At 49.7% G+C, this 27,428-nt stretch overlaps 2 protein-coding genes across 4 annotated transcripts; one reads left to right on the top strand and one right to left on the bottom strand.

Annotated features, from left to right (window-relative positions):
• Window positions 1–391: 391 nt before the first annotated feature.
• ZBTB4 (zinc finger and BTB domain containing 4) lies at window positions 392–16,121 on the bottom strand. Of its 3 annotated transcripts, none has more exons than XM_037028274.1 (5): window positions 15,995–16,121; window positions 7,796–7,937; window positions 7,059–7,128; window positions 5,585–6,654; window positions 392–4,881 (listed from the first exon to the last, which is right to left on the bottom strand). In XM_037028274.1, exons 4-5 carry the CDS (start codon window positions 6,643–6,645, stop codon window positions 2,946–2,948), a joined length of 2,997 nt encoding a protein of 998 aa, XP_036884169.1. In that variant the 5' UTR covers window positions 6,646–6,654; window positions 7,059–7,128; window positions 7,796–7,937; window positions 15,995–16,121; the 3' UTR covers window positions 392–2,945. The 3 variants fall into 3 exon arrangements, with proteins under 3 accessions (XP_036884169.1, XP_036884168.1, XP_036884167.1); XM_037028273.1 differs by lacking the exon at window positions 15,995–16,121 and adding an exon at window positions 15,703–15,958; XM_037028272.1 differs by lacking the exon at window positions 7,796–7,937.
• Window positions 16,122–16,231: 110 nt separating this feature from the next.
• Window positions 16,232–26,295, top strand: SLC35G6 (solute carrier family 35 member G6). Its single transcript, XM_037028278.1, is given in 9 exon segments — window positions 16,232–16,549; window positions 17,833–17,909; window positions 25,183–25,418; window positions 25,421–25,484; window positions 25,487–25,537; window positions 25,540–25,714; window positions 25,716–25,876; window positions 25,879–25,998; window positions 26,001–26,295. Coding segments are annotated over 9 exon segments (1,026 nt in total). The 5' UTR covers window positions 16,232–16,535; the 3' UTR covers window positions 26,129–26,295.
• The last annotated feature ends 1,133 nt before the right edge of the window (window positions 26,296–27,428 follow it).

Genomic DNA, 27,428 nt, shown 5'->3' with positions numbered 1-27,428 from the left:
AAAGGTTGTCTTTCTTAAACAGCTATCACTATCTTTTTTTTTTTTTTGCCTTACCCTCCTTTCAATTTGGAGAAAGGGTTGTACCTAGTCTAAGGCAAGGCCTTTCTGGGACATAGAGATCTTGTGCCCAGCAGGCTGTGTGAACTGAACCGAGTTTAACTTTCTGCCCAGAGGTCAGATCAAAGTCAGCTCGAACCTAGCTGCAGCTATTACAATGAAGTACCTAGGGTCAGTGAGGCCTCACACCTACTCAAGTACTGGAGGTTGTTGTCCTAAAAGGGAGAATAGGCTACAACTCCCCATGATCCCTGTGGGACAAGGTCAGTATGTCCCTGTGCAGCCAGACCCACCAGACACACAAATAATTTGCACCTGGCATCCCACTGCGGAGCACAGTTCATTCATTTGTCTCGTTGGTTTATTGGCCTAGAGAGTTGGACACACACACAAATGCGGAGATAAATATTGGTCAGTTTCTCTAAATCTGGGTCCTCACTACATATAGAGCTAGAGTCTGCAGAATTCTAAATCTTGCGTGCTGTGGCACAGAACCAGTGGCCTTCCCCTCCACCATCATCATTCTTCCCAGGGAACATGGGAAAAGAGGGCACAAACCGACACTCGATAGTTTTCAAAAGATGAAATTGCAAAACCCCAAATTTCCAACATCTGAAATTCACAATATTCAAGTTCCCCATATCTTTTAATGTCCATTTCATCACAATCTCATTTGTTGCACAGAACCACCAAATTCTGGAAACTTAGTTTTCCTAAATGATATTTTCAAAAAAATAAATGTCTACAATCTCAGTTCTCCCAAAATAGTTTTAGAACTTTGACCTGTCCTGAAATTCAAATTCCCTGGTCCATCCACATCCCCTTCCATCTCCTGTGCCTTTTTTGCCTCAGAGGAGTTCAGGTTAAGGATATAAGGAGACTGTCATTCCATCTGCCCCCTGCCTCCAAGGCCTTCCTCAGTCTCTCTTGCGGTTCCGCTGTGTGTATAGATATACTTTGTGTGTGTGTGTGTGTGTGTGTGTGCGCGCGCGCATATATCCTTTATTATGTACTTTTTTCCGCAGTTTTTCTAAAGTGCCAGAAACAAGATTTGTGGGATTTTAGTGATTTTTTTTGCATTTTTCCCTGTTTAAAATTGTTTTTTTCCTCCCATAAAAATTGGAACTTGGTACATTCAGTAGGAAAACTCTTCAGACTGTGGCCAAGACCAAGAAAAGTGCAAAGAGACAGAGGAGCAGCGGAGTGATATTCCTCCGCGGTTAACGTTCAGGGAGCCTGTCGAAAACCTCTCCCTTTGTATAGTCTGAGAGGCTAAGAGGAGGCAGGAGGATGCTCCTGTCCCTCTCCCCAAGTTCACCTCCCTCTAACAGCCATGATCTTGCCCTTTCAACATCTGTTGAGAGGGCAGCCATCTTGGCCCCAGAAAACAGTAGCTGGGAAAAAGGCTGACATTTTGATGACAGCAACTTTTCCCTTTTTGAACTGCACTCCTCTAATTCCCATTTATCTAATCTGCTCCCCAAATTGGCTCTCCCCTTGTGAGCTGGGTGTTTTTTCATGGGGGAGGGAGGTGGGTGGGATGGGAACTGTTTCATCCAATCACAGAGTGGGGAGGCCCAGTTACCAGAGAATTAGGAGCAAACATTTCTTCAACTCCCCCCTGGAAGGAACCATAGGGACCCTGACCAGGGTTAACTAGTGCAAATTAGGGATTAGGGACTATTTAAAATCCCTGCACCCCATCCCTAGACTGGGATCTTTGGGTATGGGGAACTGAATCAAAGATGGGGTATAAGGTGCTATTCTGGAGGGAAAGTTGGTGGGGATACCCCAGAGCCCACCAAGGGAATAGTATGGTTTCCCCAAAACCATCTGGAGTGATTGGTGAGGGAAGTGACACTGGGGAAGAAGCAGGTAAAAGTAAGGTCATGTGCAAATCTTGGGCTTACCCACCCATCCAACCCCCATTATTTTTCTGGCTATTTGGTCTAGTCTGGGAGAAACCATCTGGAGAAAACAGGGAGAAAGTAGATTCCCTTCCCCATCCCAAAAGGAGCTCCTCCCTCCTAGCCCCCAAACCTGATTTAGCCCAGAAGAGGCCATATATAGAGGCAGAAAGAGGTATGATATACTCACCTCTTTTGCCTTGGAAGAATCTAGGGCTCACTGGAATTGGGGGTCAAGATAGAGTCAAGACTGGTGCTGCCCTGGGCTGGGGAAGAAACAGATGGATAGCCCTCCTCCCCAACACCTCCTTGACCTGGACTGGGAGAGGCCATCTCCAGAATGTAGGAGTGTGAGGAGGAATATGGAAGATCTAAAGGCATGGAAGCCAAGGAAGGCATGGCATCTTAACTTGAAGGAAAGAGGGACGCAGAAATCCACCATCGGAAGAATAGAATCCAAAGCTGAGCTCCAAGGTGGGTGGGTGCCAGGTATCACAATGGTCTGGTCCAGGCCCTGGGCCATGAAGAATGGAATGGCTAGGAAGCATCTGGGCTAGGTCTTAGAGAAAGCTTCAGAATGAGGGAGGATCATTAGGTGAGAGAGATGGTTTCCCCCTAGGTATACGAATCAGGGGGGTGGGTTAGACATTCAGAGCTGGTGGGGGCCATGAGTAGAGATTCATATAAGTATATTGCTCAGTTGCCCCAAGGGCTGGAGAAGGGGATGGGAGCTGGCCCTGCCCCTCATGGAGGCCATTCCCTGGAGGAGAACTGAGAGGGGAACCACCAAAGATCCCTTCTCAGGAGATAGGAAAACTACAATCTCACACAAAGCAGCCTGACTCCTGAGCTCCAAGGGCCCCAAAGTTCCTGCACAAGAGTGTGGAGGGGCTCCCAAGGGGTAGGGAGGCCAGGGAGCTGGTAGTGGCGGGGGTTCAGGGATGGTGGCATTTGGTAAAAGGGGAAATCTGGGCCCAGAGCTCACCCTACATCTCCCTTCTGGGTTCCCTCAACCCCTGCCCATTCACCCTCTCCCTTAGAGGGGACTGGTGGAGGAAGAGTTTGTGGGGGTGGAGTTGGGGGAGTAGGGGGCACTGCTTGAGGATTGACTGCGTAGCCAAAGACCCCTGGTAGGAAAGGAAGGGCCCCCCCACCCTTCTCATCAGGTAGGACCATGTTAAGAGCAACAGGGAGAGCGGCCAAGTTGCTGAAGTTGTAAGGGTAGGCAGCAAGGAGCTGGGGGCCATAGACAAGTGGGTAGGGCTCGGGGTAGAATGTGACTTTGGCAGCTCCTATCCCTTCCATCCGATCCCCCTCCCCAGCCCCCACTTGCCCCTCACTCCCAGGTTTTCCCCTACCACCACCAGGTTCCCGGCCACTTCCAATCAGAGCCAGTGGAAATTCCTGCACAGGTGGGTATGCATAGGTGCCCCCTCCTGCCACCACTGGGGGCTCCTCACCCCCTGAGATGACAGGGTCCTGAAGTGATGCAGTCTCAGAAGCTTCCTCAGCAGCAGCACTCCCACCACCTGCCTCCCCGCTGGATGAAGAGACTTGCATCTCTTGGGGGGCCTCCTCCTTGACATCCCCGGGTCTGGTACCAGTGCTGCCTTTGGAGTAGGCAATGACAGGTGTGGGGGTGCCCCCAGGCCGCTCAGCAGCATGCCTCTGTCCGTGACGGCTCAGAGCAGCTGCCGTCTTGCACACCTTGGCGCAATGAGGGCAGGTGAAGCGGGTGGAAGGTCTCCGTCCAGCCCGGGAGCTGTGGGAGCTCCCACTGTGGGCCTCCTGGTGTTTTCGAAGCTTCCTCAGGGTGGCAAACGTTTGGGCACAGTCCCCACAGCGGTGCCTCCGCTCACCACAGGCACGCCCTGCAGGGCCATCAGCTGCTGTGGTCTCCTCCCAGCTCCTCTGTTCCAGCTTCTGTCTCCAGCGTGGTGGCCTGCGGCCTCTGGGCATCCCACTGCCCCCGCTGCTGCCTGCACCTGTAGCTCCAACCTTGCGCTTGGGCTTGTATGAGTAGTAGGGCCTCCAGAGTTGGTCCTCCCCGCCAGCCTTCGATTCCTCCTCCTCCTCCTCCTCCTCCTCCTCCTCTTCATCCTCCTCCTCACTGTCCTCCATATCCTCTGCACTCAGCTCCCCAGGACGCAGGTCAGTCTCTGAGATGCGGCGCTTCACAATGGCCTCCTCACCGATTCGCACAGTGATCTGACACAGTGGAGGTGGCACCTGTAGCTGAGGACCCCGGCCAAGCCCTGCAGGAGGACCCCCATCCCCACCAATCCCACCAGCTGGCTTGGCCACGTAGGTCAGAGTCCTTCCAGCCCGAAGGCTGCGGCCTTTGGCCTCCTCCGTGGCTGTGGCCGGCCCTGCAGCCGTTGCTGGGCTGCCTGCTGTGGCTGGGCTGATTGGTGTGGGTGCAGGCACTGGGGGAGGAGGTGGGTACTCACGTTTCTTGGGGGGTCTTGGTGGAGCAGTGTAAGTGATGACCGAGGCAGCTTGGGCACCCCCTGTGCTGGCCAGCCCAGTCCCTGCTGCACCACTACTACTGCCCCCGTGAACAATGACAGACGGAGCTGGGTGGGCAAAAGTGATGACAGAGGGCGGGGGGCCTGGCTCTGGGGCAGGTGGGGGTCCAGGGGGTGAGTTGGCTGGCATTGCTGTAGGGGCCGGTGTGTTGAGGCTTGGAGAAAGAGGGGCCTCGGGGGCTCCCTGACTGTAGGTCTTGTAGGGTCGCTTGGCCGCCCGCATGGGGAGCAGGCGGTACAGCTTGAGGGTATTGAGCTTGGGCTTATAGCCTCCATTGGGTGTCTTCTCACTGGCTAGGAGGCCTGGGCTAATGCCATGGAAGGCTCGCTGGTGGGTCTTCAGGTTATAGTAAGTGACAAAGGTCTCCCAACAGAAGATGCACTGGTACCTGGGCCAGGACAGAAGGAACAGGGCAAGGACAGAGCCTATTGAGTCAGGGGCCCTGAAGCCGGGCCTCAGCTTCCCACACCCTCTACTGCCCTTCACTCAGACCTGGAACTCCCTCAGCCACTTGCTCGCCCTCCTTTCATACTGCTTATTCCACCCCACCAGCCTCAGGAGAAACACCAGTCCTAGCTCAGTGGCCCCCAAACCAGCTGTGAAACGCTGGGCCTCAGCTGTTCCTCTGTGAATTGGGTATAATTATAATTATTGGGTATAATTCATATCTTGCCTAACTCACAAAGCCTTCTTCTGAAGCTCAAATGGCAGAATGAGGGAATGTCTTATGAATAGGGACACATTATAGAAATATGTATTATAACTACTGGTGGGCATGCCTGCACTCCCCATAGTTTTTTCCTGTGAGGGCAACATTCTCCTTCCTCCTCTGTCTTCTCCATAGCACCAAGCAAGGACATAGCACCTAGAGGTGCTCATGAGCATCAGCAGAAGGAGCTGGGGCTGAAGGGAAACAAGTGGGGGGCTGAAGTGAGTAAGTGAGGAGGAGCAGGTGAGCAGGACCAGTGGTGAGCAGGGGTCTCAGAATGACAGCCCAGGCTCCACACTCTGCCCACTCCCTCCTTGTCCATGTGGTGCCCCAGTGCTGACTGTTGACTCTACTGCCCTCACCCACCCCCCAGGACACTTACCTGCGCTCCCCGGTGTGCCACACCTCATGCTTGGTGCGGTACTCAGCCAGGGCAAACACCTTCTCACAGTAACGGCAGGGGTACTTCCTCCGCCAGGAGTGTACATTGCTGTGCCGCTTCAGGCTGGACAGGGTCACGTAGGAACGCTCACAGGCCGCGCACACATACAGCACATGGCCGCCCACCACCTTCACCAGGTGCTCTGGGCCACCTCTGAAGCCCACTGTGGGGGGCAGGGCTGAGGCATCCACTCCTGTGGGACCACTAGGGCCAGAGTTCCCGGATCCCAGCCCTGCAGAACCCCTAGTGCTGCCACCCCTACGACACTGTGCTTCATGGGTCTGCAGCCTCTTGGGATGAATGAAACTTTTTCCACATCGGGGACAGGGGAGGGGCTGTCGGGGCAGGGGGGGCTGTGAGTCGGGGGCCTGGGCCTCAGCCCTGTCCCTCTCCCACTCCCCGGCTGGCCTAGGCCCAGACCCGAAGCTGTCCTCTTCGGGCTGCGAGGTGGCCATGGGGGCTGGGGCAGGAGGTACCCAGGCATCACCTCCCTCCCCCAGGCCCTGTAGGCGGGAGATGCCCAGACGCCGCCCCAGAGCTCCAATCTCTGCCACAGCTGCCCCATCCCCTCCACCATCAGGTAGCGCAAGCCGGGCACTATAGATGAAGTTGAGGACATCAGAGAAGGCAGCTGCTGGGACCCCTGGCAGCTCTAGGACCCGGGGTGGGGATGAAGCCGGGGGTGAGGCTGGAGGGGGAGAAGAGGAAGAAGAGGAGGAGGAAGAGGAAGAAGAGGAGGAGGAAGAGGAGGCAGCTGTGGTGGTAGCAGGGTTTGGGGCTGAGCCTCCAATAACTGGTGGGAGGGGCAGTGGAGCTGAAGCAAGCAGGGCCTCTCTGAAGAAGGGACTAGAAGCAGCCAGGACGCTGCGGTGAGCGGGGAACTTGGTATCTCCGGCTATGAGGGTGACGTCACAGAAGAGGCCACGGAGCCGCTGCTCATTGAGCTGGCGCAGGACAGCGGGGGCATGGGATGGGTCCGTCACCTCTGCTGGGGGGGGCATGGCGCCAGCCTAGACAGAGGAGAAGAGGCCAGGGGAGGATCTCAGAGGCTGGGCAGAGGGCAGGGCCCTCTAAAATCAGGGAGGTATTGGTCAGAATACCTAACTTCTGATCACAGAAGTCAGAGGTTCACCTTAGCCACCCATGTCTGGCCAGCATCCAACACCAGTACATCAAACATCTGGGGCTGGAAGATGCCAGGGATACCTCAGGCCTTGATCAAGGTCAAAGGTTAAAATGTCCAAAGTCACAGACTAGAGAAGTAATGGACACTGTCTCCCACTGGGAGAAGGAAGCCCCCACTATTATTGATGGCCTTTTCACGAGATTCCCCAGGCTAGACAAAATGGCTGCCCTTGCTGGCCTGGGGCCTCAGGTCCAGTTTTTCCTAGCGGAAGACCTCTCACCATCTCACCTGAGAGCACAGCCAACATGGAGCAGAAGGGGGGTGGCTCAGCAAGTCCCTTCTGCCAGGCCTCTTCCCTCTGTGAAGAAACAGAAACCATATCCTCCGTAAGGGAGCTCGGGTGGAAGGGACCCTGGGGGCTAGGGCGTGATACAGCGCTCAGGGTCAAAGAGCACCCTTCTGCTGCTCTCCAGACCCTGGTCTTCCCAGGAGCCTGTCAGGTTATTTGCTTAGCTGCAGCCACTTGGATCTAGGAGGTCACACACATTGTTGCAGCCTTGTCCTGCTGGCCCCAGGAACAAGATAATTTGCATATTCCCAATTCACCTCAAAACATACAGCAAGTTAGTTCAGTTCAGTCGTATAGGTCCGGGGAAGCCTTTCGGATCACACTTAAGTCCCTTTGGCCCAGTGTTGGAGCTCAAAAGAAATCAAACATTTGTGTATTGTCTTTTTTTATAATAGTTTCATTTATAGATCAAAATAGATTTGCTTGAGATTTTTTTATTGCACTGAGCTGCTACATATTCAAATTAGGAGAGGACTTCCTCTCATAGGTACCAGCCCCATAAATCTGAGGGATTTCTGGCCCGGGTGCCGGGAGACCACCAAAGACCACAATTCATACACAAGGCCACCAGACCCTGGGGTGATGAAACTTGGATCTCACTCCTTACTCTGAGGGCTGGGGGCTTTAGGGCTTTGGCTTAAAAATGGGGGGGGGGGTGAAATACAACCCGTCTCACCTCTTCCCGGGAGGCTCTTCCAAAAGGAACAGGAAGCACCCCAAACTTGGGCTGTGGCCGTCACCATGCAGGAGGCCCCTCACTGCCGCTCTCCCCCGCGGGCACAGCCAGGGCTGTGGGGTCGCATTTTTCAGTTGAAGATCTGAGTTCAAGAGTCATATGGTGACTTAGCCAAAGTCACATTGAGCTGATAATAACAGGCGGGGCCTGTTCACAGAGCCAGGCCTGCTGAGCTGAGAGCAGAGCTCTTGGCCCCTCTTGTGCACCCTCCACAAAGCCCTGGAGCGCTCTCCTTCTGAATGGTCTGGGTCATGCATGTTCTCTGAGGTGTCTGGCATCAGGCATTCCTCACAGTCCTCCCCACTCAAGAAACCTTTCTTTTCCTATTTAGAAATCATACTATCTAGAGTAAAAGACCTTTCCTCTACAGTCCATTTCAATTTCCCAGAAGACGACTCTGACTCCTCCCTCTCCTGGAAAAGCAGGGAAGTGATAAACAGGGGTGATACGCAAAAGCTCAACAGTCCCGGGCTGGGCACATGCCCAGTTCTGCGCTACCCAGCCATTTGCTAGATTGCAGGTGGGTCTGCTTTCAAAGTGAGAAAACAGAGTGCTCCCTTCTGTGGCAGCTGCTGGCCCACGGGGACCCCTACGAGTCAGTGCTTTACTTGCATCACCTCACTGATTCCTTTCCTCTCCACTACCCTAAAAGGTAGCAGCTCACTTCCCCGTTTTATTTATTTTTTAAATATTTTATTTATTTATCTTTAGAGGGGAAGGGAAGGAGAGGAGAGAAATATCAATGTATGGTTGTCTCTTGTGAGTCCCCTGCTGGGAACTGGCCTGCAAGCCAGGCATGTGCCCTGGTTGGGAATTGAACCGCGATCATGTGGTTCGCAGGACCACGCTCAATCCACTGAGCTACACCAGCCAGGGCTCACTTCCCCATTTTACTTTAAGGATTTTATTTATTTTTAGAGAGGGGAAGGGAGGGAGAGAGAAAGGGAGAGAAACATTGATCGGTCGCCTTCCACACGCACCCCGAGCGGGGACCGGTCCCACAACCCAGGCACGTGCCTTGACCAGGTATGTGCCCTTCATTTCGGACGACGCCTAACAAACCCAGCCACACCAGGTCAGGGCAGCTTCCCCATTTTAAAGTGACTGACTGAGGCTCAGAGGTGCCAGGTTGCTCACCCAAGAATATGTGACCAGTTAGTACCAGGGCTGGGTTCTGATCCCAGGATCATCAAAGTGAAGGGCTTGTTTACAGCTAAATTATGATATAATAAGAATATGTATATTTATATACATTTGGTCTTCATCTCTGGAATAGACACAGAGCTCCTAAAACTCTTAAAATTTGCTAAATGATAAGAATATTAAGAGTATCTTTTGTTCTAATAGTTGGTCTTTGAGCCTGGTTCCTGACACCAAGCTCCGACACAAATCCCTTGGAATTTCCTGGGTAAGAGGAGCATCTTTTGTTCTAATGAGGCGACTGCTGATGGACTCCTGGATAGGGGCTGGTCATGAGACCAAGCCATGATTAGAAACTTAGAACTTCCAGCCCCATCCACCCCCAACTCGGGCAGGGGAGAAGGACTAGAGACTGGGTTAATGACTGATCATGCCTACCTGACGAAGCCTCCATAAAAATGCCGCTCTCCCCCGTGGGCACAGCCAGAGCTGTGGGGGCGCATTTTTCAGTTGAAGATCTGAATTCAAGAGTCATATGGTGACTTAGCCAAAGTCACATTGAGCTGATAATAACAGGCGGGGCCTGTTCACAGAGCCGGGCCTGCTGAACTGAGGGCAGAGCTCTTGTCCACCCTCAAAGCCCAGGAGCGCTCTCCTTCTGAATAGTCTAACCCCTAAACTATGGGGTCGACAGAGCTTCCAGGTTGACAAACATATCCACATGCCAGGAAGATGGTGCACCCCAGCTCTGTGGAGACAGAAGCCCCTATGCTCAGGACCCTTCTAGACCTTCTTGTCCTGTATACCTCTTCATTGGCTATTTTTGTATTAGCATATTTTTTTGTTATTTAACCAGTAAACATAAGCATTTCCCTCCATTCTGTGAGCCATTCTAGCAAATTACCAAATCTGAGGGAGGGGTCATGGCCAACCACAATTTATAGCTGCCCAGTCAAAAGTGCATAAGGCTTGGATTTGCAACTGGCATCTGAATTGGGGGCAGTCTTGTGGGACTAAGCCCTTAACCTGTGGCATGTGACATTGTCTTCAGGTGGTGACAGAACTGAATTGAATTCTAGAACACGCAGCCAGTGTCAGAGAACTGGAAGTGTGAACAGAGTATGTAGAAAAACAGGTGTTTTTCTTTCGATGGCACCAATGAGCGTCCCCCACTAGCCCATAGGTTAAAAATACAGGAAGGGCCCTGGCTAGTGTAGCTCAGTGGATTGAGCATGGGCCTGTGAATCAAAGGGTCACTGGTTTGATTCCCAGTCAGGGCACATGCCTGGGTTGCAGGCCAGGTCCCCAGTAGGGGACGCATGAAAGGCAAACACACATTGATGTTTCTCTCCCACTCTTTCTCCTTCCCTTCCCCTCTCTCTAAAAATAAAAAAATTAAAATAAACACAACTTTAAAAAAATACAGGAAGGGCGCTTATTCTAGGAAGTAGTAGCCCTGTACAGGTGGGCGAAGCAAAGGTTGGATTACAGTCCCCACACAGCCTCTCGGCCAGGCCTGCCCACCTGCACAACCATACAGGCATGGCACCTGCTGGGGGATGACTGCCAAGAGACTTGGATAAGGCCTATTGAGGCTTCTTAGAACCAAAGAAGGTCAAAGCTGGCCTGGCCCTTAGATATCACCTAGAATCATCATAATCACGGTACTTGTAGCTGCCATTTATGAAATACTTATGATGTACCCAGTACAGAGCTAAGCATTTTCTCATTGTCTACATGATCTCTACAGAGCTAAGCATTTTCTCATTGTCTACATGATCTCATTTCAATACTCAAAAAGGACCATTGTGCCCTGGCTGGTGTGGCTCAGTGGGTTGAGCCTTGGCCCGTGAATGTAAAGCTCAATGGGTTCAGTTCCCAGTCAGGGCACGTGCCTGGGCTGCAGGCCAGGCCCCCAGTTGGGGGTGTGTGAGAGGAAACTGATCTATTTCTCACACATGGATGTTTCTCCCCTTTCTCCTTTCCTTCCCCCTCTCTAAAAATAATAAACAGCCCTGGCTGGTGTAGCTCAGTGGATTGAGCACAGGACTGCAAACCAGAGGATCGCGGTTCGATTCCCAGTCAGGGCACATGCCTGGGTTGCAGGCTGGTTCTCTGCAGGCGAGCCTCCAGCAGGGGACACATGAAAGGCAACCATACATTGATGTTTCTCTCCCTCTCTCCTTACCCTCTAAAGATAAATAAATAAATAAAATCTTTAAAAAAATAAAAATAATAAACAAAATCTTTAAAAAAAAGGGACCGGAGTGAGGCATGGTCTATCATCAACCCCACTGGACAGATGGACAGATGAGGAATGGACAGATGAGGAAACTGAGGCTTTACTCTAAACTCTTTCAGGTATAGAGGACACAGTGGCAGGGTGATTTGCCCCTGGTCTCATTGCTAACCAAGTAGGGTTTGAACCCAAGTCTCCTGAGCTCAACTGCCCCACCACTGGCCACTACCCTACAAGGGCTTATAAGAGATGAAGAAGACACTAGCTATGTGACCCTGGGCAAGATGCTTAACTTGTCTGTACCTTAGTTTCGTTGTCTACGAGGGGGAGATAATGAAAAGTTCCTGCTTTGCAGGGTTACTATGAAGAATAAGTGAGCTTGTAACTGGTGGGACCTGGACGAGTGCCTGGCACCCAGTAAATGCTCACTTAGTGCTGGCTCTTATTATCATCTTGGAACTTCGTCCTGGAGAGTGGTGGGGCGAAGTGGTGAAGAGGCAGAAATCAGGCTTCATTGTAGTTTGGTGGCTCTGTGGTTTTTAGTTTTTTTATTTGTTTTTACTGTTTCCCTACTTTTGACTGGCCATGTGACCTGTGAGGCGTTACTGAGGTGGGGATCCAAGCACTGCCACCAGACACACAGCACCTCGTGCTGTTCCCTCGGCCTGGAATGTTCTTTTCTTGGATAGTCTCATGCCTTGCTGCTCCATCTCCTCTAAGCCTAGACTCGAAAGTCACCTCCCCCAACCCCAGGCCTGCACTGGCCATCACCTGTCTCCCCAAACTTCCTATTTCTCTCCCCTGCTTTATTGGTCTCCTTGGCACCTAGTAAAACATATTGTTCATTTATCTCTAGAATGTAACCTCCAAGAGAGGGAGAGACTTTTGTCTGCTTTGTTCACTGCTATCCCCAGTGCTTAGAACAGTGCCTGATACGTAATGGGAGACTTCTTTTATTTTTTTTAAATTTAGTGAATGCTTGAACCTGCCTTGTTCAAAGTCTGCCTGTAGCCTGTCTGCCCTCAGAGCTGGCCAGGAGCTGGAATGATGAATGTAACTTGACCACTTCTGGGTCGCTCATACCTTGCCTGTTATACTTCCAGGTTTTTATATGCATTGCCTCATTTAATGATTTTCCCCAAAGGACCACCCAAAGTTAGTATTTGTATTATCCCAATTTTTCCTGAGGCTCACAGAGGGGCGAATATACCTTACTCAAGGTCACACAGCTTGTGAGCAGCAGAGTCAAAATTCAAATCCGGACCTGTGTGAATCCAGATGCTGAGTCTTTCCCTCTGCCATACTGCTGGATCCAGCACTGAAGGGGCCTAGGGCCAGCCAGCGGGTTGCAGAAATCACCACACCAGGTCTCACGTGCTAAATGCTAACTGCGTCACATCTGACTCTCCTTTCTCTCTCTCCCCACACCCAGCAGTCACCAAGTCCAGTCAGATCTGCAGCTCAGCTTGGAAATGGCTCTGGAAGATTTCTCTTCCACCCACCTCTGGCCCCCAAAAGTAGCCCAGGGCCTTGTTATCACTCACACGGTCTAAGGCCATAGCCTCCCAGCTATTTTCCTGCCTCATGCTTACCATCCAGTCTTCCTCTCACTGAAGGTCAATGTCCCCAGTGCAGCTCAGGTGGCGTTACTCCTAATCTCAGAATCCTTCACTGGTCCCCACTCACTCCTAAATAAAGTTCAAATTCTTCAGCTAGGCATTCAAGGGTCTAGTTCCAATCTGCCTTTCTAATCTTGCCTGTGTTAGTCTCCCTTCAAGCACCCGGTGCCCTGTCCAACCTCAATGCATCCTGTATCTCCATGCCCTTGCCTATGCCAGTCCCCCTGTCAGAAATACAACCTGTCCCCAACCTCTTCCCCAAAGCCCTCTGAAATGTTAAGATTAAACTCAAATGCCATCTCCCTCTTGGCCCTCTCTGACCCACAGGACAAAGGCAATCTTTCCTTCACCTGGCTCATCAGCATTTTTTGCCTCTGTGGCCAGCAACCAGCAGCAGATATTAGCTCATTCCCCAGGCTAAGATTCCCTGAATTACTAGGTACATGGGTCTTCTAAAATGGAATGGTACAGGTGTTAAGTTATACAGAAAATAGGGAGAAGTGTGTGCACAGAGTGGCCCACAGAAGACTTCAGAAAGGCGGCAGAGGACAGGGTAAAAGAGCACAGGATCTGGAACCTGACTGCCTGAGTTCAAATCTAGCTTTACCTTTTACTGAGGGGGTTTAGGCAAATCACTTCTCTGAGCCTCAGCTGTCTCATTTGAAGAAGAGAGGTAATTAGAATACCTACGTCCATGGGACACTGCGAAGACTAAATGAGCGATCAAACGTAAAAGCTGAGAACAGTGCCTGAGTACGCAGTAAGTGCTAAGTAAGTGTTTACTGCTCTTGCTATTAGCCCAGAACCGACAGGGGCTTGGCGCTGACAGACGGCTGACAGTTGCTGGCACAGACATAGTCCCTGAACTGTAGCGACTTTCCAGGTGTATTTCCCAGGTGCTACTTGCTTACAACCCAGTTGGAAGATAGGCAGGGCAGGCAATTCACCCCATTTTACAGATCAAGAACTGAGGCTCATTCAGAGAAAGTTCCAGTGAGGAAGCAGTAGGGCCAGAACCACTCAGTTCTAGTTTAGGCCCCCTTCCCCTCAGCCAGGCTGGGGTGCACCTGTTGTACAGGCCTCTCACAGCACCTAGCAACCCCTCCGTGCAGGAGGACCAGCCATAGTGTCCCCCCCATGCATGTCCACTCTCCTGGCCAGGCTAGGGACAGTACCCAGTGGTGTGCACGCTTGGAATGCACACATACCATTCACCTCCGCCCCCACCCCCACTCACACACACATCTACAGAAGCACCCAGGCCCCAAAGGTACGGAAAACCTGCTCTGAGGAATCTGCCTAGTGAGCGAATTCAGACCCTTTCACAGTCACTGGAGCTGCCCAGTGTGCGTCACAGAAGAGATGGAAAAGCAGAGATACCGGCAACGGGGGCCGAGACAGGGTGAAGCAGGAGGAGGAGGCTGAAAACTTCGTGTTTCTTTTTTCCATTTCAGTGACAAGAGTCACACCCGACCTTTACGTAAACATGACCAAGGAGTCACTCTGTCCAAGCTCGGTTTCCTTGCAGCCGCCAGGCCTCTCCTCCCAGTGACCCTGAACGAGCTGGGCAGGCAAGTGAGAGGCAGGCTCACAGACCCTGCACAAAGACTAGCTGGGCCACCCAGACGACACCCAAGCCTCCCGCCTGCTGCCCTTGCTCTGCCCCATATTTATCGCCCTGCCTCCTTCCTAACATAGCCTCACAGCAGCCCCACAAGGCCACTTAAACACACAAAAGGCAGGCACGCACACACAGCCTGCGGCTGATCTCTCGACGCTGAGGCCCACATGTCCTTGTCACGCCACCGCCCCCCCCACAGTGTTTTCTGAGCAGCTCGCCTCCAAGCCCAACAGCACAGACAGGCTCCCCACAAACAATGTCAGAAAAGAATTCCTTAGAGAATGTTGCACACACACAACCCTCCCCTCACTAGGCTGCCCACAATCCCATAAACACGACCTGCATATCCCACCCAGAGCCCCTCACACCAGTACCAGTGGCTCCACAAGTACCTGAGACACACCCTATGGTTTTCAAGTCCCTCGTAATAGGTGGTACCTGAGTTCTAGACACGTACACCCCCACCACCACACGCACTTCGCTCATCACATAGACACGGGAACCCTTCCAGCGGGGCCATCCTCACCAAGACTGGGCCACATCTCAGAAGCACAGAAATGGGACCCAGAAGTGACACCTTCCAACTCGAAGGTAAACAACTGCCCCCTCCAACAGGCACATACACCCTACACTCTGGTGCCGTCCAGCGCACTTACACCAGCTAGCTATGCAGAAAACAACAGTTCACAAATAGTTCATATGACAGTCGGTAGAAGAAAACACACACTGGTATAAAACATGCCTAAAACCCCACATCTAACAAACTCTGCATGTATTGTACCTTGCTTGGAATGTGGACCTGTCACCTAAAGCCACAGGGACACATGTTGTAATTCTGCCCCACAACACTGGGCACCCCACCACCTGGAATTCTGTCCCTAGGGCCCAGCGAGGGCCCTACGCAGACCCCTGTGTGCCAGAGCAGCAAACAGTGCTGCCCAGAAGAGGTTTACCTTGTCCCACAACACAGCCGAAGACACACAATCTCCAGGACTCACAGCCACAACCCTGCCCCGACGGCGCAGCGGCTCCGGGGCCCCTGCTGCTCCTGCGCACCCCGTACACCCTAACTCTGGGGCTCTCACCGGCCCACCCCTCCCCCTCTCTGACTGGCTCCTACGCCATCGCCCTCCTAGCAGCTAGCAGCGCCGGCCGGGCCTCACACCCGCCCAACCCTACCCCCAACCTGCCCCAGAAGAAGAGGGGGACCTTCGGCTGCAGAATTAACCTTTCAAAAGGGGAGTGAGGAGGCCCCTTCCCCGGCCCTCTGCGATCGCACCTCCCCCGGCCGCCGCTGGGTCGGACGCGGTACCGGGGCCCCTTAGTCTCCCCGCAGCGCGGTGCGCGCCTGGGGGCGGAGCCAGGCTCAGCCCACGACCCTTGAGCCCCCAGGTCAACCCCAAAGGGTAGCAGTCGGGCGCGGAACGCGACCCGGGCCCCCGCGGCACCGGGCAGCGGGGAGGGGGCCCGGCTGCTGGCTCCGGTCCGCCCTGGCCCTGCCCGGTTCGCCCGGGGCCCACCTGACTGCGATGGCGCCGCGTCCGCCAGGCCCGGCTCATCACCGTGGCCGCCCCCGGCCGCTCCTGTTTCGCCCGCCTCCGGCTCCGGCTCCGGCTCCGGCTCCGGCCCCCCCAGCGCCCGGCCCCGGCCCGGCCCCGCAGCCGCCGCCGCCGCTGACATCATCGGCTCCCCCCCCACTCCCGGTCCTACCCCCACCCCCACCCCCGGAAACAGGCCCCCCCAGCGTCGCCGCCGCCGTGGAGAGAAGGCCGGCGTAGTGCAACCGACACCGACACAAGGCTCCGGGCTCGGGTTAGGGCGAGCGCACCCGACGGCCTTTTCCCAGACGGATCTCCGGAAGGGAACGGCTGCGCGCAAGGCCGCCGGACAAGTGGGCATCCTGCGGGGCGCGGGCCTGGCAGCAGCTCTCTCGCAGGAGAGCACGACCACCCACTCCCTTGGAAGGGACAGCCTGCCCCCAACACCCACACCGCATGCCCTTCACTCAGCGTTGCACACCACCCAGAGCAAGCACAGCCTCTCAGGACACAGACCCACAACATGGCAGGCTCGCAATCAAGCCCTATGGGACGTGCAGAGTCAGGGTCAGCACATTCACAGGGCCAACACACACACACCCACCCACCCACCAGAAATTTGAGGGACCCCCATCAGGCCGACGGCCAGGTATGTCCCAGCCTTACAGAACAGGCACACATAAATGACTATCAGCGCAGATGAACACGCATCTAGGTATTTTGTCACCACCAGAGGAAATATCCGATTCTATATACTTGTCTGTAAATGCAGAGGCCTTGGCGTGGGCCTCCTGGGACAGCACCAAGAAAACACCAGGTGGAAACACACACAGGAGCAGCACATTCCTGAAACTCCAGAGGGACAGTCCCAGAATGTCCTCTCTGCTGTTCAAAAATTCAAAAGTCAGGACACAGAGGAGCCAGTTCTCAGAGATCCTTTCTGAAAAACCCTTCCAAAACAAGGCAACATATAAACTAACTTAAAACCAAAGAAGTCTCATCACAGAGTTAGTCCTAAAGGGAAAAAAGGATCAGAAAAACTTTGGAGTAACAAAGATATATATATATATATATATATATATATATATATATATATATATATATATATATCAAACAGAGTTGAACACAATGAGAAAATAAGTCTACCCTCATCTCAGGGAGGTTCCTGGGAAGAACCCCCCCCCCCCACCTCAGGAAGATTCCACTGAAGAACCCTACCTCCACTCCAACCAAGTCTCAATGGCTGGAGCTCTGAAGTGGCCCTGGTGCCCTGAGCCAGGAGGGAAGGAGGAAGTCCAGGGAAAAATGGTGAGAGTCAGGGCTAAGGGGGCATAGCTTCTGTCCCTATAACTCCTGGCTGCTCTCTTTCTCCTTCCCTAAAACTTCCCAGCTGTCCTAGAGATACCCACAAATGAAATTCACAATGGTGTACCCACTGTGAATTTCAGGGACATCTGTCCCTGGAATCCGTGATGTCACATAACCATATAGCATCTGAGGCCACCTCCCCTTCCTCAAACCAAGAGAACATCCCTGGGTCCTCTTTTCCTCTTCCCAGGAGCAACTTACCTGGAGAAACACGATGCTCCAGGACTGCTTACTCCCTGTTTTCTGCTTTAGAAGCTCAAGGCCCACACTGTACTACCTCATCTGTCTTTCAGGTCCTTCCTAGCTCCCAAGTTCCTCAACAAGACAGCCCGCCTCTTTACTGTCCCACACGGTCCTAGACTCCAAGCCTAGCATTTACCCAACCCCTGGTCCCCTGGACTATGACTATTTAATGCCCAAGCTCCTATCTCCCTAACAGGCTGGCAAGTCACCCCCTACTTCAACCTGCTTGACTTCACCCAGCCATTGCCACCCTCCACGCCACCCCCCACTCTGCTCAGCTGTAACCAAACACAGGTCCAGTTGCCTGCCACTTCGAAAGCCAATACTCAAGAGGCAGGTGCTGATGTAAAGGAAAGTGGTTTATTTCAGGTGCTGCCATGTGGAAGATGGGGACTCATGTCTCAAAGCCCATCTCTAACATCTCAGTGCAGGCAGAGGTTTTTATAAGAAAGGAAAAAGGAACAGAACAGAGATCAAGGGAGGGAGTTGAAAATGTCCCTACATGCAGAGGAACACACTCCACTGTGATAAGGCAAGTGGTGGTCCAGTGTGCATCATCCTGGTTTCGTCATTTTGGCTTCACATCATCCTGGCTTTACATTATCCTGGCTCCACAGCAGAAGGTCAGCAAATCTCCTAGAGCTTGGATGCTTGAAGGTCAGACTTTATCTTTTGAAATTAGTCCCTGGGTCCTTATAAAAACATCCTGTTTATCTACCAGCTACATATTAGTCAGAGTCAGCATTTATAGAAGAAATGTCAAGAGAATGGTTACAATTCCCTACTATCAGTTTTTCTTCCATTTCCATGGAAGTTAGATAGTTGTAGCCAAAACACTTAAGAAAACTAGAAAAATTCAGGATATAGTCCTATTTATAGGTGAAAAATAAAATTTTACAGTTTACTGAATTAGAGTCTAATATCCACAATTGTGTGTTATAGATTTTATTGAAACAGAATTTTTCTCCTAAAATTATCCTCGTTTTCATCAAAGAGCCAAATCAAGACCAATTTATTTATATTAAATCTAGTTTCCATTAAACCTGATTATTTGCACAAACACAACAAGAATAGCAATTGATTATATAGCCTTTAAAAAAGTTTGTATTGTATATTTTTGCCATTACCATTTAGTCCCCTTATACTCCCCTACCCCCTATATAGGCTTTCTTAAATCTACTTTGCTGGAATGTTACAAGGAATTTTCAAAGTTCAAAGGATTGAACTTTAATTAGCCCCTCGGGGCCAGGAAGTGAAGCCACACAGTTGCCACCAGGCTTTGCTTGCAATATCTTTAGGTTTCAGTAAACAACTCAAGTTCTTGACATCCCCAAAATGTCCTGAGATTCTTCCTTGCCATCTCACAGGAAAGCGATGTTCACTCCTTACCTGGAAAGACAGCTGTGAACCATGTAAACAAGGAAGGTATCAGGCCATTTCTCCAATGGGCTTTTATCAGCTTCAAAGTCAATTTTTATTCCTTAAAGCTTTTCAGGGATATTCAGAGTCTGGGCATGTCTCCCTTAAACATGACATTCCAGTCAAAGTCTTGGTTAATAAAACCACAATTGGAAACTGGAAAAAAATAAGATTCCTACTGGATTCATGAAAACAAATACATTGCCATGAAAAGAATAATACTCATTGTTTTTAAATTCTGGAGAGATCAAGTAGGGAGAAAAATAAGAATGCTCCAATACTGTTACAATTTACCAAATTGCTCTGACAAAAAGGTTTGTAAAAATATATTTATTTATTTTTAAAGATTTTATTCATTTATTTTTAGAGGGGAAGGGAAGGAGAGAGGGAGAGAAATATCAATGTATGATTGCCTCTCCTGTATCCCCTGCTAGGAACTGGCCTGCAACCCAGGCATGTGTCCTGACTGGGAATCAAACCACGATCCCTTAGTTTGCAGGTCTGCACTCAATCCACTGAGGTACACCAGCCAGGGTGACAAGCAAGTTTGTTTGTTTGTTTGTTTGTTTTTTTAAAGTCAGCCCTGGCTGGTGTGGCTCACTGGATTGAGCACCAGCCTGCATACTGAAAGTTCAATACCTAAGTTGCCAGTTCAATACCCAGTCAGAGCACATGCCAGGGTTGTAGGCCAGGTCCCTAGTTGGTGGCATGTGATACTTAACCAATCCCTGTATCTCTATCACACTAATGTTCCTCTCCCTCTCTTTCTTCCTCTCTTCCCCTCTCTCTAAAAGTAAATAAATGAAATCTAAAAAAAATAAAATAAAAACAGCAACAATTTTAAAAGAATTTTTAAAACTTATTTTTAGAGGGAGGGAAAGGGAGGGAGAGAGGGAAACATCAATGTGTGGCTGCCTCTTGCACAGCTCCACTGGGGACCTGGCCCACAACCCAGGCATGTGCCCTGACCAGGAATCAAACCTGCGACCCTTTGGTTCACAGGCCAGCATGCAATCCACTGAGCCACACCATCCAGGGCAAAACAGCAATACTTTGAAACAAGTCATAAGAACAATTACTATCCTCAGTTCACTCAGTTCTACAGTCAATTTTTGCTTATCCCAATTATCCACCAGCATTTCCATGAATCCAGTCATTCACCAGGGTCCCACAAATCCCCATTTATTTCAAAGGTATAATCTTAAAATTTATTCTCATAAATTCATATTTTAGAGTAGGTCAGAGTCTTATCCATGAACTTTTGAAGATATAACATTTTTTCTTTTTTAAAGACTGTATTTATTTATAGTTGGAGAGAGGGGAGGGAGGGAGGAAGAGAGAGAGAAGAATCGATCAGTTGCCTCTTGCACATGCCCCAACTAGGGACAGCCGCAACCGAGGCATGTGCCCTAACTGGAAATTGAACCGGTGACTCTTCGGTTCTCAGGTTGGCACTCATTCCACTGAGCCACACCAGCCAGGGCAAGATGTAACATTTTTGCAAATGCACCAGAGTAAAACAATGATGGTCTCTAAATGACATAACATATTTAAAACGACATAATTGTATATCAGACTATAATGTAATTGACAAAAAATTTTACTTTTTTGGTAACAACATTTTAAGATAATGGAATTACAAATGAAAGTACATCAGACTAAGAAATCAGTTAATTTTTTCTCTACTGTCAATTGTACCTGTGGTTTCTGTAGGGAAATAACAATTGGTTTTGGAAAGTCAAAGGGAGCTTTTGGCTTTTTCATTTGCCATTGAAATTGTGACTTTGCTTTATCATCTATCTATATGCCTTTCTTTTTTCTCAATAGATTTTATTTATTTATTTTTAGAGAAGGGAAGGGAGAGATAAAAAGAGGGAGAGAAACATTGATGTGCAAGAAAAACACCCATCAGTTGCCTGTCACATGCCCCCAGTCGGAAACCTGGCACACAACCTGGGAATGTGCTCTGACCAGGAATCAAACTGGTGACCTTTCAGTTTGCAGAGCGATGCCCAAACTACTGAGCCACAGCAGTCAGGTCTCTTTCTTATTTCTTTTTTTCCATTTCCATTTCCAGTTCTCAAGAATTCCTTCCCCAATGTCCTTCCTTCCTATAATATGTATATAGCTTTCCTTTATCCTTTCTCACCCTTTTTTCACTTCCTCAATTCTTTCTTTTTGCTCCTTCTAACACAATCCTTCTTCAACTTGTACAGACCCTCTGTCATTTACACAATCCTTCTGCAATGTACACAATCTTGTTGCAACTTCCCTAGTCCCTTTTAGTTTGCTTCTTCTTAATTCATTCAGAAATCAGTGACTAGATGCACCAACTGGTGTACCTCAGTGGATTGGGTATTGTTCTACAGACCAAAAGGTCAGGGCACATGCCTGGGTTGCTGGTCAGGTTTGATTGCTGGTCAGGGCACATGCCTAGGTGGTGGGCCAGGTCCCCGGTTGGGGGCATGTGAGAGGCAACTGATTGGTGTTTGTTTCACATAAATAAAAATAAATATTTATTTTAGCCCTGGCTGGTGTAGCTCAGTGGATTGAGCGTGGGCCTGTGAACCAGACGAACGCGGTTCGATTCCCGGTCAGGGCACATGCCTGGGTTGCAGGCCAGTTCCCAGCAGGGGACTCATGAGAGGCAACCATACATTGATGTTTCTCTCTTTCTCTCCTTCCTTTCCCCTCTAAAGTTAAATAAATGAATAAATCTTTTAAAAAATAAATATTTATTTTAATTTTTAAAAAGATGTTATTTATTTATATTTTGAGAGAGAGGTGAAGGGAGTGAGAAAGAGAGAGAGAAACATCAACGTGTGTTTGCCTCTCTGTGCACCCCCCACTAGGGACCTGGCCCTCAACCCAGGCATATGCCTTAACTGGGAATCGAAAGTTCACAGGCCAGCGCTCAATCCTCTGAGCCACATCAGCCTTTAAAAAGATAGAAATAACCAACTTTAATTTATATATTTATTCCTTTTTAAAAAAACCATTGTTCAATTCATTTATTTATTTTTACAGAGAGGGGAAGGGAGAGAGGGAGAGAAACATCAATGTATGGTTGCCTCCAGCGCGCCCCCTACTGGGGACCGGACCTGGCCTGCAACTCAGGCATACGCCTTGACCAGGAACTGAACTGGCAACTCTCTGGCTCACAGGCCAGAGCTCAATCGCCTGAGCCACACCAGTAAGGCAGAAATAACCAATTTTAGAGCAACCCACTTTCAATTCTATTTTCTTAAAAAAATATTGCCATGAGTTACACCTTTTATTACCAAAACCATATATTCTTTCCCAACTTAATTAGAATTTTCAATTTTTAGTGACAACTAAAAGTAACTAGCATTCTTTGGATTGGAAAATTTATGAATACATTTTATAATTTCAGAAACAGTTTTTTTCCCACTGGAAAATGCATTTACATTTTAAGAGGCATAATAGAGATAACATGAACTTTTTTGTAAACCCAGGGAAAAAAACAAATATATTTTATGTTAATAACTTTAAGAGATGTCAATTAAACTTAAATTACCCATTTGGATTCTCGGTAATTACTGCATTCCTTTAGCATGCTCAAAAGTGAGTGGTTTCATTATCTAGTGACCTTGACAACTTTTTAGAGACTGAAAAAGTGGTGGGGGTGATAGCAGGCTTGGCACAGCTTCAATTTTTTTTTAAATGCCAGTTTTTTTCCTTTACATTGAGGTGGGGCAGTTGCCCCTGCTGTTCCCACAGCCTGAACAGGTTTTGAGGGTGGCATTAATTTCCCCATTATTCCCTGAACTGCTGCAGCTTCCAGACTTCCAGGAGAAGGATTTAGGATGTTCAAAAGATTCACTGTCTCACTTTTTTCTCTCTCTGGGTTTTACTGTCTGGAAGGAGGCTGAGATCTTTACCCCCTCTTTGAATCATAAGTTTAAATCCTTTCTGAGTAGAATCCTTATAATGTACCAATATGAAAGCTTGCGTGTAAGAGATCTTATTCTATTTACCAGAACTTTGGCAAAACAAGTTTAGTATAAAATGTGACTTGCTCTTGCTGGTGTGGCTCAGTGGATTGAGCACCAGCCTGTGAACCAAAGGGTTGCCAGTTCAATTCCCAGACATGCCTGGGTCGTGGGCCAGGTCAGGTCCCCAGTGGGGACACATGAGAGGCAACCACATATTGGTGTTTCTCCCTCCCTTTATCTAAAAATAAAAAAATAAAGTCTTTTTTTTTTAAAGTGACCTAATGGACTTGCTGATGGGATTGAGACTGAGCCCCTCCCTTTCTTCCCTCCCTTTCCTTCCTTCTTTCTTTTCTAAGATTTTATTTATTTATTTTTAGAGAGAGGGAAAGGGAGGGAGAAAGAGAAGGAGGGAAACATCAATGTGCCAGAAAAACATCAATCAATGGGTTGCCTCTCACATGCCCCCAACTGAGGACCTGGCCTGCAACTTAAGCATGTGCCCTGAGCGGGAACCAAAGTGGTGACCTTTTGTTTCTCAGGCAAGTGCTCAATCTACTGAGCCACACCAGCCAGGGCCTGAGCGGCATCTTTCAAAACACAAACAAAACAAAATCTAAAGCAAAGACAAAGTTCAAACAAATACTCTCAAACCTCTAAATCCTCTAAAAGGAGAGATTGAGACTAGCCTTGGAATCTTATCTCATACTAACTGATACCGCAAACGTCCTTGACAAGGTCCAAAATGGCACAAAGTCCAAACAGAGGAGACAAAAGATTCCCAGTGTGTACAAAATAGCAAAGGCCAAACCAAGTCCCCAAATGATAAGGAAGCAAGCAAAGAACAACTGTAATCAAAGTTTTCATTTCAGACAGATGAGAGAACCAAAGTGTCATTTCAGACAGACAAGAGCCATCTAAAACAGAAACTGACCTCCTCCCATGGAAGAACAGAGAAACAAAACTAACAGACAATTAATAAGCAATATGCTGCCAAGATACGAAAGTGTCTATTAGTAGACAAGTGGATAAAACAACTATGCAACATTTCTATAATGGAGTACTACTCAGCCATAAAAAGGAAAATGTTATCCTTTGTAACAGCATGGGTAGACCTAGAGAATATTATGTTAAGTGAAATAAGCCAATCAGAGAAAGACAAATACCATATGATTTCACTCATATGTGGAATCTAATGAACCAACTCAACTAACAAGCAAAACAGAAACAGATTCATAGAGAGCAGGATGACAGCTGTGGGGGTGAGGGTAGAGGGTGGACGGGTTGAGCAAAAGGAAAACATACTCATGGATATTGACAACAGGGTGGTGATTGTTGGGGGAGGAGGTATAGGGAGGATAAATGGCAATGGAAAAGATACAATAAAATACTTTTTTACTGCCCTGGTTGATGTGGCTCAGTGGACTAAGTGCCAGCCAGCAACCCAAAGGGTCGCTGGTTCAATTCCTAGTCAGGTCACATGCCAGGGTTGCAGGCCAGGTCCCCCATGCCCCCATGCCACACAAGAGGCAACCGACCACACATTCATGTTTCTCTCTCTCTCTCTTCTCCCTCTTCCCCCGCCTCTAAAAATAAATAAAAGTCTTCAGCTTAGGAAAATTATTTATAAAAAATACTTTTAACCATTCAAAAAATAAAGAAAAATAAAAAGCACAAAAAAAGAGCAGTATACAACAAGAAAGGCAAACAATACCCAAAAGTCCATGTACCAAAACCCTAAGAGCACTCTAACCAAATCCCACATTGGGGAACTGTGATTTTTCTCATCACTGATCCGTGTCTAGCACCCAGTGGCAACTACTAATTCTCATGGAATCCCAAATGGTTCAAAGAACCCAAGTGGTGGGGCAGGGGCTCCTGGCTGTGCACACCAAGGGACTTACCCAGTTTGGAGTCTGTCAACTCCTCACTGTTTGCTTTCACCAGCAAAGCATTTCAAGGTGGCTGATGCCTTGAGAGGAAAAGCAGGAAGAATCGTAGGAGCTGGGATGCCTGAAGGTCAGAGTCTGTAGCTTTTGAAGTTTGTTTCTAGGATTCTTATACAAACATGCTATCATCTAAAAGCTACATACATATTAGTCAGCAGTTACAGAAACAATGTAAAAAATGCTGTACTGTTTTTCCCCACTGTTACAATTCCCACTGTTAACACATCCTCCCCTGTCACCAGCACTGCCACCAAGGGTCTGCTTGTAGGTCTGCTGGGTGGGCGCCCACCCGATGACTTCATGGGCCCCTTCTCCCAGCTGGTTTACCAGACTTCCCACTTATCCTTGCTTGAGCTGCCCATCTGTTAATGCCTCTTGCACCTCCCCATTGCCTCACTGCTTAAACTGCATGGTGACTCGCTGTTGGAACCTTTGGACGTCCAGGATTGGGCCTGCCTCCATGGCCTCTTTACTGTGTCTCCAGCATTGAATGTGCCTATGGTGCAGTTCAGGTGATGCCTGCTGGCAATGCTGCCATTTTCCCAAAGGTTCTTCCACCGTCTGCTCTGTTCTCCTTGCCCTCTGTCTCAAGGACCAGGTCTCAGTCACTAAGACTGGTGTGGGCTGTTGAGCAGCGCTATGGAACTAATCATCATCATGGGACCTGGACTAGGCACGCCAAACCTGGGACTAGGGACACTACAGAAGGAGACCAAGGGCCTCCACACTGCCCAGGGCTATGTGCTCACTTTCCTGGGTGGCCAGACACTGCTCTTCGCTTCTGGTATATCTTTCCTTGGACCTCCCCTCCTGCCTACTAACAGTGGTTTTCCTGTTTGGCTTGGTGGGGCTGGTGGGCTCTATACCAAGCTTCTTTCTGCTGCAGATCCCCATGCTACTCAATGATCCTCTGAGTTGGAGCTGTGCGGGGGCAGTGGTGATCTCTCTCTCTTCTTTGCGTGTACGAGTTATGTGGTCACCAAGGGCCATCTTGCTCTGGGGTGTGTCATCCTGCACTCTGAGGTGGTGGTGGCACCCCGATGCCATAGAATTATGCTGAGACTGTGTGACCTTGTGACATTATCAGGACAGTGGTTGTGTTGGGCAACTTTGCCATCATCACCACCGACAACCTCAGCTATGAGAGGGCAGGGCAGGCAGGTGGAGGAGTGAGATTGACTTGAGAGGCTGGGGGTTGGGGTTGGGGGATTCCAGGAGAAATAGAGACTGAGATAAAAACATGGGAGAATAAATGATTTGGAAAGAACTGGTGTGGGAGAGGAATGCCCCTTGGAGCCAAGGGTAATGTGAGGGCTTGATAGAAAGGGACTGCCTGGAAGACCTGAAACAAACCTGGGGACCAAGAGATACGAAATCTAGGCTGTGGCTAGAGGGTCAGGGCATAACGAAAGGGTAAGTTCTGAGGAGCAGATACAAGGGGCTGAGGCAGGCAGGCCATGAGCCATGGGAAGATCTTTTTTCCTCAGCAACAAGGAAAAGATCATTGGGACTGGAATGCTTGGGGATTTCAGGCAAACAGACAGGGCAAGCTGCTGCGCTGGGGGAAGGGAGTGTGCCTTTTTTCCCTGACTGAGGTTTCCTTTCCTGGTGGCTGGGCCTCCCCCACAACTTGGGCTGGTGACGTGACATTGACGTCAAACAAGGATCACTCTGAATGTGGCTGTGCAATTTGTGTTCATCTCTGCTTTGGAAAGATATTGGAAGTCCATCCCCCCTTTTCTGAAATATTCTAGGAGGAGGAGGAGGATTCCCTTAAGTTCAGATGCCTTGACCCTGAATCCCCCAGGGCCTGTGTCCTGCCCGGGGCCGTAATCTCTCTCCCAGACAGCTGCCGGCCTTGTTCCGGCAGCTGTCCGGGACAGAGATCCTTTCTTTCTTCTGAGCAGAGATCTGTTTGAGCGGCTCAGGCCGGTGATCCAGAAACCTGAGTTTCATACTGGGATACATTAGAGGCCAGAAGATACCCACCCATTCCAGGAGGCCTCTCGACAAATACCTACTTCCGGACAAGTAATTGGCCTCGCCATCTTGATTTACTCATGTATATTCAGCAAGACTACTGCATATTCATGACCAAGGATAGTCCCAGCACTGCCTCCTCCCGGGACCTACTCGGGAGGACTTGACTCGCCCCGCCTTCTTCATTACCGATTCTCAGAACAGACCATTTTTCAGAGGGGGGGAGAACAGTAATGACAAACTTTTGCTGAAGATGAAAACACACTCCAAACTGGAGTAAAAGAGTCCTATATTTACTCTCTATCTTCCAAACCTTAAATCTCAGTGCGGGAGTGAGCAGCTTGAGGAGGTGGAGAGATAAAATTTCCCCTCCCCTCTGTCATTTCAAAAGGTCGCTCAACCGAGAGCCGGGAAGGGAGGAGCAACGACTGGAACGCGCGTCCCGTGCAAGCCAGCGCAAGCAACCCCGTAGCGCAAGGGAGGGCGGGAAAGGAAGGGGCGGAG

The sequence above is a fragment of the Sturnira hondurensis genome, unplaced genomic scaffold, assembly GCF_014824575.4.
Source record: "Sturnira hondurensis isolate 20B ecotype Veracruz unplaced genomic scaffold, ASM1482457v3 Scaffold0019835, whole genome shotgun sequence".
NCBI lineage: Eukaryota > Metazoa > Chordata > Mammalia > Chiroptera > Phyllostomidae > Sturnira > Sturnira hondurensis.
The sequence above is the reverse complement of the archived record's forward strand: the minus strand, read 5'-3'. Positions and strand labels throughout refer to the sequence as shown.

What these genes read in the sequence shown, in the direction of transcription:
- ZBTB4 (XM_037028274.1), bottom strand. Translation starts at nt 6,645, where the DNA reads ATGCCCCCCCCAGCAGAGGTGACGGACCCATCCCATGCCCCCGCTGTC. An exon ending in TGGCACACCGGGGAGCGCAG is followed by an intron (nt 4,882 to 5,584) that starts GTAAGTGTCCTG and finishes GTCCTGGCCCAG; the next exon opens with GTACCAGTGCATCTTCTGTT.